The 9,611-nt window shown below is 37.1% G+C and overlaps 1 protein-coding gene and 1 long non-coding RNA gene across 2 annotated transcripts; both read left to right on the forward strand.

The window, feature by feature from the left end:
* Positions 1-634: 634 nt before the first annotated feature.
* On the forward strand, positions 635-5,992 carry LOC113764509 (nucleolar and coiled-body phosphoprotein 1-like). Its single transcript, XM_027308427.1, has 8 exons — positions 635-701; positions 1,105-1,355; positions 1,923-1,987; positions 3,261-3,301; positions 3,441-4,288; positions 4,565-4,654; positions 4,776-4,837; positions 5,647-5,992. The coding sequence occupies exons 2-8, from the start codon at positions 1,218-1,220 to the stop codon at positions 5,750-5,752; spliced, it is 1,350 nt and encodes a 449-aa protein (XP_027164228.1). The 5' UTR covers positions 635-701; positions 1,105-1,217; the 3' UTR covers positions 5,753-5,992.
* Positions 5,993-7,212: 1,220 nt separating this feature from the next.
* LOC113766946 lies at positions 7,213-8,887 on the forward strand. Its single transcript, XR_003467826.1, has 3 exons — positions 7,213-7,445; positions 8,311-8,574; positions 8,810-8,887. It is a non-coding gene; the product is annotated as an uncharacterized LOC113766946 (long non-coding RNA).
* Positions 8,888-9,611: the final 724 nt, after the last annotated feature.

Here is a 9,611-nt window from a genome sequence, read left to right on the forward strand (position 1 = left end):
CCATAATATATATATATATATATATATATATATATATTAGTCATACACAAACTATGCAACTAGATGTTAAACGAATAAGATCAAAATGATGGCCTTACTGCTTATTTCCTTATTTTCACTTTCCTTATTTTTAACCTAGTAAATCTCAGGGTGCTAAAATTTCATGGTTCTAATCTAAAATTCATGGTCCTAATATTGTACAATGTAATGTGACAATTTTCACTTGCATACAAAACTCTAATAGCCTAAAACCTCTTGGGCTGTTGGTCATTACCAAAACTTTAAAGTCATTAACAATTCTTGACCTTCTACCTTGTCACTTAATTGTGGCTATCACTTTTAAGTGACTATCTCCGACGGGTTCTCCGTCGATTGGATAGAATAGGTTATACTACCACTATATTTGCGACAAAAAAAAAATACAAAACTCTAGTACAACATGTCCCATATATACAAGTTCAGGGGTAGAAAATGTAATTAAACCTAATTGTTGTTGTGTCTTGTGACTATCCATCTTCAAACCAACCCACATCCTTAACCCGACCCCGAAAAATAAAAAACCCTAATCATATCCGCTAATTCCTTATACCCTAATTCTACTGCTTAGCAGTAGTATTAACTGCTAAAGAAAAATAATATCATCTTCCAGAAACTTCCACCTTCTCCTCCCTGCCGCCTTCCTGTTCTTCACAACCCAGCTGGTAAGAACTTTTTCTCCTTTCCCTTTTTTTTTTTAATTTTCCTTTTTAGCTTAAGCTGTTTGGATACTGATTGAAATTTCTCGTCAATGGCTTGGAGATGTTGTTTTTTCTAATTTTTTTTGGTTGTTATTGACTCTTATTTGCATAATTTGTTAGGTTACTGCAATATTGGAAGAATTAATGCTTGATTTCGATAACATTTTCTTCTTTTTTATTTGTTTTTCTACCTCATTTGTTTTTTGCTGTTTGTATGTGTAGTTTGAAATTTCTCATCCACCACCTAGCTTGTACATGTTTTTTTTTTTTGCTTTTTTTTTTGTATTTGAGTTAATTGAATTGAATTTGGAAAAAAGAATTAGTTTTTGATTTTTTTGATATTAATAATGTCAGTGTATGATCCAAGGAGGAGAAGAGAGCAATAGCTCAGTTTCAAGACGAATTGTTGCTTTCAAGCCTCGCCAGGTTCTCCTTGCAGAGCAGAAGGAGAAGGGAAAGCTCGAGCGCACAGGACGGACAATGACGAAAACGCTAGTTAAGGAGGAGCAGCAGCAGCCTGAAACTAAGATTGCTCTTCTTCACTCTGTCATTCAGTATATTCATGACAAGGGTTTTTCCAAGACGTTTAAGCGCTTCTTGAAAGAAGCTCAAGTTGAGGTAATTTGATACTTCACTATGAAGTTTTTGAAAAGTACACTACACTTTATGCAATTGAAATCCATAGACATGCCCAAATTTAGATAGGGAAAGATAAATTTATCGTTCTGGTAGAGAAAGATATAGATGTGGTGAAGCAGAACGTACAATGTTGTTGTTTAAGACTGTATACTTTGATTTAGTAGACTGTATATTGGTTATTGGCATTGCACTACCATTTGATCTTTAAACAAAAATTCTATTTTCAAATTTGATGGCTCTGTTTGGATGGTTGCTTTTTGGGTGTTTCTAGAAAAATGTTAACTGTAGTAATTTTATATAAATGATGTTTTTTAAGGCTCTAAACCTTTACTTATTGGATGTTTGTTTTAATTGTATTATAAACTGACTGCCTGAACATCGGGCCGTGAAAAAGTTTAGTGCTTTATCGGCAGAGTAGTGATGCATGCATTTTTGCTTATGTCCTAATGTAAGATGGAATGCTGCCTTCTGAATTCAGATTCAGTAACTTTTGTATTAATGTTTTAAATGGCCAGACTGTAACAGTTGATCATGATTTTACTGCAGGATGATTCTTGGAAGGCAGATTCATTTGACTTGGAGGAGATGTACTGCAAATATTTAGATAACTGGTAGGCTAGAAATTTGACAATGAAAATTTTGTACTTTTGAATTTTGATTTTTTGCTGTGTTTTAGCAGAGTTTTATTGTTATTCTAGAAATGCAATTTGAAATTCTTTGGCAGAGTTTTCTTGACTTATTCTGCCCACCTAATTTATTAAAGAAAACAAAAAAATGAATAAAAAGTAAGCTCGTTAGATCAGGAATGTAGTCAGAAAATTCTGCCATTAGAGTTGGTAGCAAGAATTTTTCCATGTCAGAGAACTTTGATATGCTAGTTATCAATAGCAAAGGTAAACAGAAGCATATTACTATGTTTGATAATAAGGGTATTAGACTATAAGCAGTGGGAGCAACCCCTTTTAGACCCTTTGATTAGACTGCTTACGTAACACAGTGGCCTCCCCACTGGCAATTTTCATGCATCATATGATAGATGAGGAAGATTTTTTAGACATCAAAAGTTCAAAAGTCACGGTCAACTTGCATGTGGCGCTTCTATTATCCACTTAGTGATCTGAACTTAGTTATCTCTCGGCAGTCTTTTTTTTCCCTTCATTTTTTTTAATATCACAGGCATAAACTACTTGTAAATAGGGGAGATATTGGATTGGTCATTTGCTTTGTAATTTGATGGTGTTAGGACCTCAGTATATTTGACAATAGTAGATTTAAATCTTTCATCGCAGAAACCATAGTTGCTTTAGGAGTAAAAATGTTCATCTCAAAATGATCTATCTTGATGTTTAAAGCAGTTGCTTATGTGATAAAATGTGGATCTGTGTCCAAGTAACCTGGTGGTTGTGGTGTCTCAAAATGAGGAATCAACATCAAAATGCCGAAGTATAACAAGAATAAAACGGCTGTTAAAATATGTGATATTCAGTCCTAAGCCTGTTTATTATCTGAAGATTTTTTAGTTAGTGCTTGCTTACCTTCCCAAGGCTTGAATGAGATTGCATGTAATGGATTGATGATGAGTTTGCTAATGAGGAGTCTCTATGTTATGAAAAGCTTCCCATCCAAAAGATCATGCTTGCTAAATATGCTAATACCTTACCATGGGAATGCTTTTTCCATTTTGGCGAATGTGACCAACACCTATTGACAGGAAAAATGATTTTCACAGATGTATGACGTAGACATTTTTTGGTTTCCATCTTTCAAAAATGTATATTTTTATAATAGGTTTCCATGCATGAAGATTTAATATTGTCCGATTCACATTTTGCACATAGCTTCAGCTTCTGTTTCTCATGCTAGTTGAGCTTCTCTGACGTGCAGTAGAAGTGCTGATACAGATTTCAAAGGCCAGAAGGAGCAAGGTATTTGACAAAACAGAACTTAATGATACTATTGTTCCTGCCTTCCTCCCTTATGTCAAATCTGATTTCCTGTTTCAAGTACTATTTAGCTTAGCGGGTCAATGTATTGGTTTGTGCTTATCCTAGGACATTTGTGCAGAACAAGGTGCTGATGGGACGATGGACAAAGATGCTCCTGTAGAAACTGCTAGTAAGAAGAAGCAGAAAAAGAGTACTGAAGAAAACGATGATGCCAAATCTGTTATTTCTGAGGTGAAGGCAGATGAGTCCATGAAGGAGCCGATAGACAAGAAGAAGAAGAAGAAAAATAAGTTAACATCTGAATCACTTGATGATAATGGAAAACAAGAAGACTCATTGCCTAAGGCCATTGAAGGAAAACCAGAAAGTTTAGAAATTATCAGCTCCAATGGCAATAAAGACTCTTCAGAGACAACTAAACCTAAGGATAAGCTGAAGAAGCAGAAGCTAAGGATGGTTTCTCCTGTTGATGATGGCAAGGGAGCAGAAAGTGCAGTTATCAGGGACACAGACATGGACACTGTAGACGTCCCATTGGATGATAGTAAACTGAAACTGAAAGAAAAGAAGAGAAAGAAAAAGGATGTATCTGATACTGGTGTGGAAAACAAAGGAAATTCACAGGAGACATCAGATAATGTTGCCAACAAGGAGTCAAAGAAGAGAAAAAGATCTGCTTCTGATGAAAAGAAGGATAAGCCTGTTGAAGGAGCAGCAATTGAAGAATCCAAAAGGAGAAAAACTGAAGGCATAGACGAAGCTGAGGTTGTTGTGAAGCAAGGTGAAGTCAATTTGGTTCTTGGAGGTGATGGTCATGTTGCTGGAGAAACGGAAAAGGAGAATGGCGATGTTAGTGAGCCGCAGAAACAGTTCAATGTAAACACACAGGGGGTTCTCAAGAAAAATAGTGTTGAGAGATCTGCTGCGCAGAAATGTGCTAGGAAACAGCGCAATGGATCTGCTGAGGTATGCATGCTGTTTATTATTTACCCGATCTTTTGGCCATGTAAATACACCAATGGCAGCACTTAATAGGCAGCTTTTACCCTGGGCTCTGTGTGTGTGTGTGTGTGTGTGGGTATAATTGTGTGGACGTTTGTGCGTGCCTCTTCTATGTACATTGTCTTCTAGAAAACGTACTGCTCAATGCAGTCGTTTTACCTTTTTCCAGTATCCTGTCTGCATGTTTCACTAATTGGGCTAATCATTCAAGACAACCTAAACCTGTCACCATTACTGCAGCCTAAAACAGCGAATGCTTTTCAAAGGGTGAAAGTTGATGCAGTGGAGTTTGCTGATGAGAGGCTTCAGGATAATTCTTATTGGGCAAAGGTTTGAGGATTTTTATATTCTACAGCTTCCATTTTCCAATCCTGGAAGCAGTAAAAAACAATAGTGTGCTTTTACACTTTTCTTGCCCTCAAGATTTTTTTGTTTCTTCTTTTTTGGGTAGAGTGGTGCAGAAATTGGTTATGGTGCAAAAGCACAAGAAGTCCTGGGCCAGGTGAAAGGGAGGTCTGTATTCTAATTTCTTATCATCAAATTGTGCTTCATGGTCAAACGATTTTTTGCTTCCTCTTTCGTAAATCAGGGAAAAGACTCTTTCTGGTGAATGAATAGATATGAGGTGGAACTCTGCTGATAAATACAGTAAGAAATTTAGAATAACAATAAGTCTCCACATAATTAAATTCACAAAAATTGGTCTAACAACTTAATGAATTGAAGGTGAATGGATAACCTGCCTAAGTTGTATTGTTAAAGATGAAAATGGGTCATAACTTTTAGTTTTAGGGTTATAATGCAGCATTGCAGAACATATACAATGCAAGAGAAAGACCTATAAGTGGGCATCAAGTGGAACCATGCAAGTGTTAAGAGAGCTTCTTTCTTAAAAGTTCGCCCATTTGCTAATATAATTGGGATCTTGGGCTTTCCGTCATATTGTTGGAATTTAAAGTTTGGAGAATGTTTGAACACCATTCTGCCTTTTGGACCAGTTTTTGGTTCTAAAAGTCATTTTTCGCATCTTAGCAATTCTTATGATAGTTAGTACATTGAGCAAATTGTTGAAAGAGGAGCCTGTGGCAGAGATATAAAGGCCTCAACTGAGTATTTTTCTTCGCAGTTGCTTAGTCATGATTTAATATTATATGCTTCCCTACAATAGGAGTAAAACCTGTCTTTCTTGAGTTAACATGGTTGGGCCCTTTGCACATGCAGTTTGGAAGTAGCTGCCTTTTACGTATACATCATTGTTTGTATTTTGGTGGCAGCTTAACCGGAACAAACTGTCTCTCTCTCTCTCTCTCTCTTTCTCTCAGGGGCTTCCGGCATGAAAAGACCAAGAAGAAGCGTGGTAGCTATAGAGGAGGGCAGATTGACTTGCAATCACACTCAGTAAAGTTTAATTACTCCGATGACGAGTAATGATCGCCATTGAATCTGAGTGGCCTGCAATTTTGGGGTGCTTTCTAGCTTGCAAAATTTTGTCTCTCCAACATGTTATTCTTCATTGGTCGCTATAGTTATTGGATTTGGTGATCCAAATGGGTGTAATATTTTTGAGTTGATTAGCAATATATGCCAATTGACACAAAACTGTTAAGATATCATGCAGTTGACTGTCATTTTTTTTTTTTTTGAATCTGTTGTTTATGGTTATTGCCATTTATTGTGTACACCCCTAATTAACTGTTAGGTGTCTTGGTTGTTCTTTACACTTTGCAAGTAATTGAAGACCCCAAGAATCTCTAGGCTACCTGGAAGCCTCCAGAAATACTTGCTAGCCTGACTGCTCAAGTCCTTGCTAAACCCATAGATGGGACTGCATTGTGTTATGGGCGGTTGTAGATCGGGTAGGAGGTGCTCTGCTCGATCTCAGCCATCCATTTCAATACTGCGGTTGAAGGTGCCCCTAATCACCTGTGGATTGGATTAATCTCTCATTTTGCAAGTGGTACCCCTCAGCCCACTGCGACCCTTTTGTCTTGTGTTGCCACCCCTTTTCTAAGAAATACCACTCCGCCACTGTAGCTACTTACCGCTACTGGGTGGATGACTGTTATGATATGAGCTGAGCTACTTGCAGCATCCGGGTGGGTAACTGTTACCACCTGAGCTCACACAGTGTATAAAGATGCATCACCATAGAGTCCCTTTCTTTTTTCCCTTACTTCATTACTTTCTGATCAATTGAGGAAGACAAATTATTAACCTGCTAGGAGTGTCTGGTTTTGTTTTTCTGGTATATCACTACTTGTGAAAATATGATGCAAGAATATGGCTCGTATATTATTATGTCCGAAAGATTGAAACCTTGACAAACCCTAACACTCCCAGATTGTGCATGGGAGATAGGGATGGTTGCGGGGGGAGGAAGACGAGGGGAGGAAGTGGTGGGTGAGAGTGGGGTGAGGGGGAGGGGAGGGGAGAGGAGAGGCGAGGCAGGGAGGAGAAGGAGGGAGAGGGGAGAAAGCAAAGAAAAAAAATTTAAAAAAAAAGGTGACTGGCGGCTGGCACCAATATTGGCCGGTGGTGGAGTGGTGGGTTGAGATGGGAGGAGGAAGTAGAAGAATAGAAAGAAGAATTTTTTTTTTATTTTAGTGTGTTTCTAGGTATTGTAAAGTGTGTATTTTAAGGAGTTTTTGAAATTACTGTAATTGAAGTTGTTAAAAAGTTGTAAGAGAAAAAATTGGTAAAAAAATTCATTTGCCCAACAGGTTATTCACACTAATCCAAGGGGTTTTAGTGTAATTTGCCCTCAAATAAATCCATTTCTTATCAAAAAAGAAAAGGAAAAGAAGGAAAGAGACAAGCGAGAGAAAAATGTACACGTTGACAAGAGAGGTTGAGTACAATTTTGGACAATTTAAAAATTCAAAATATCTGCCAAAAATTAGGATTTTGTTCGGTTCCGTGTCACCTGTTTGATCAACTGCTCAAGGTTCCAAACTTCCATTGGCTCACACTCCAAGATTTGCCGCGTTAGTTGTAAGCCGAAACTCCCCACACTCCATTTCTTGCCAGGTCCAAAACTCGGAATCTCGAAAGTTTCTTCCTTCATTCCTTCATTCTCCCACCAGAAAGCTGCTGAAACTGTCATCCATCTTCAAGCCTCGAGGTAAAGCTGAATGATTCCTGCTGCTAATGTTGTGGTGCTTTCTGTTTTCTTCAAAATTTTGGGTCTTTGATTATGTGATTGGATTGAAACCTGTGAATGAATCGAACCCTTTTCGTGTCATCAAATGCCATTTAACTGTCTGACCAGGAATGTCCCAATAATCTGTTGAAAAAGATCGTCTTTTTATTCTGCCGACAGTTTCCGTGAGAATGAATCAATTAGAAGTTTTGGATCTTGAGTGAATGTTGGATTTTGCAGGGAAATACGATTAATCAAACATTGGATGAAAAAAAGTATTTTTAATTTCCAGAAATAGATGCTTGGAAATTGGAATCATTCCAATGCTTGATTTTCCTAAATAGTGAACACACTTACCTACCTCAATAGCTTTCATTGTCAAACGTGTTTTCACGGATCAAAAGGTTGACTTATATATTGAGCATCAATTCTACTCATTTATGGTGTTATTTGTGAGTTTAGCAAGAGGGTTAACCTTATTTTCCCTGCATTCTTTTAGCTGAGAATTCCGAGAATCTGTTCTTACAAATGGTTGGCTTGCATATAGAGCACTCATATGGTTATATATGGTGTTATTTGTCAATTTGGTGAGAGAGTTTCCTCCATTTTCACTTGCATCTCTTGGTTGGAAGTTCTTACTTTCAATTATGAACTGTCCATTCTTAGCACTCCAGTTTAGTCTTAGGCACCTATATTAGTTGCACCGTTGGTATATTTTGAATTTCCTATTGATTTTGTTCTTGCATTCCTAAATCATAGGTTAAAAAACTAAAAATGTGCTGGGAGTTTTGAGTTTTGGATATCCTGTCTGACGGAGTAAATGTACCAAATTTTCTTTTGCTTGCAGATTAGAGTATATAAAGTTCTGTGTTGATTGATTTGAGGAAGCTATAAGCTCTTTGTTGTGAACTGCTCGAGGAAGCTGAAAGTTTTTGATAAACAAACTATGACAAATGGGAATGCAAGCCTTGGTGAATGTTCTACTTCAACTTCATCCAGCAGTCAACAAGACATAGAGGATGATAAGATGATTGCCATGGTGCTCTCTGAGGAGTATGCTAAATTAGATGGGGCAGTTGGTCAAAGGGTTTCCCATCTAGCACCTATTCCTGTAAGACATACATAGTCCTACATTACAATTTGGTTATTGTCTAAACATAGTTGTATTTGTATCTCTGTATATTATTCTGGGAAAAAAACTCTGCAATAATTTACTTTGACGCCATGCTGTAGTAGGAGAAACCTACTTTCTTTCAAAAACTATGAAAACATTGAAGAAGTGAACAAATTACTGTTACAAATTTTTGGATGTTCTAATTTCATTCCATTTTTGTTTGGAATCACAGCATGTTCCAAAAATAAATTCTTACATCCCGGACTCGAGTGATGCTAGTTTGGATTACCAGCGGTTATTTCAGAGGTTAGTCTACAGATTCGTTGCAGTCTCTCTCTCTCTCTCTCACGCACACATGCAGAGACACAGGCCATCTGTCTGTCTGTGTGTCTTGCTCTCTTCATTAGTAGGGAAACTGTAAAAAATATGATGAAAAACTTCATATAAAACTGTTCTATTGAGTTTTACTATCTTTTATCACTTGTGATCTCTTCTTATCTATCATACTATTGCCACAAGGAGTATACAGTTCAGAAACATTTCTTGATTTGTAAAATTGGCCAAGAAGTGAACTCTTGTAAATAGCAGCCTCTTTCCATCTCATTTTATATGGTAGCTTTTGAATCAGCTCTGTGTGTTGAATGATATTGGCAACTTTATGATAAAATGGGGAAAACATTAACCATGTGTATTTTAGGTTAATTGTGAAGATAGGAAATTGGAATATGATCAGCCCAACATCACCAACTACTATCTAAGTGCTTAAAAATTTGTAAGATATTTCCTTCTAGGGTCAGCGCCAAATGTTTTACATCCGGAGTAACATGTATATCATATAAAATAGAACAAAGGGATTCTTATAAATGCCATGTAGAACAAAGGGATTTTTGCCTTCTGGGACAAAGAAGGAAGAGGCCATTTCTAGCTGGATATTTGTGAATTAAAGTCAGAGAGTTGGATTGTACTATTTGAGGATTTTTAGTCTTTTGCAATTTCGAGTAAGAAAGATGCTATGAACTGTTGTGTATTTGGAG

Source organism: Coffea eugenioides, chromosome 3 (assembly GCF_003713205.1).
Source record: "Coffea eugenioides isolate CCC68of chromosome 3, Ceug_1.0, whole genome shotgun sequence".
NCBI classification, from domain to species: Eukaryota; Viridiplantae; Streptophyta; class Magnoliopsida; order Gentianales; family Rubiaceae; genus Coffea; species Coffea eugenioides.

Excerpts from the sequence above, each read along its gene's own strand:
- LOC113764509 (XM_027308427.1), top strand. The coding sequence starts at position 1,218 with ATGACGAAAACGCTAGTTAAGGAGGAGCAGCAGCAGCCTGAAACTAAG. Across the intron at positions 1,988-3,260 it reads TGCAAATATTTAGATAACTG|TAGAAGTGCTGATACAGATT; the intron begins GTAGGCTAGAAA and ends TCTGACGTGCAG. Across the intron at positions 3,302-3,440 it reads CAAAGGCCAGAAGGAGCAAG|AACAAGGTGCTGATGGGACG; the intron begins GTATTTGACAAA and ends ACATTTGTGCAG.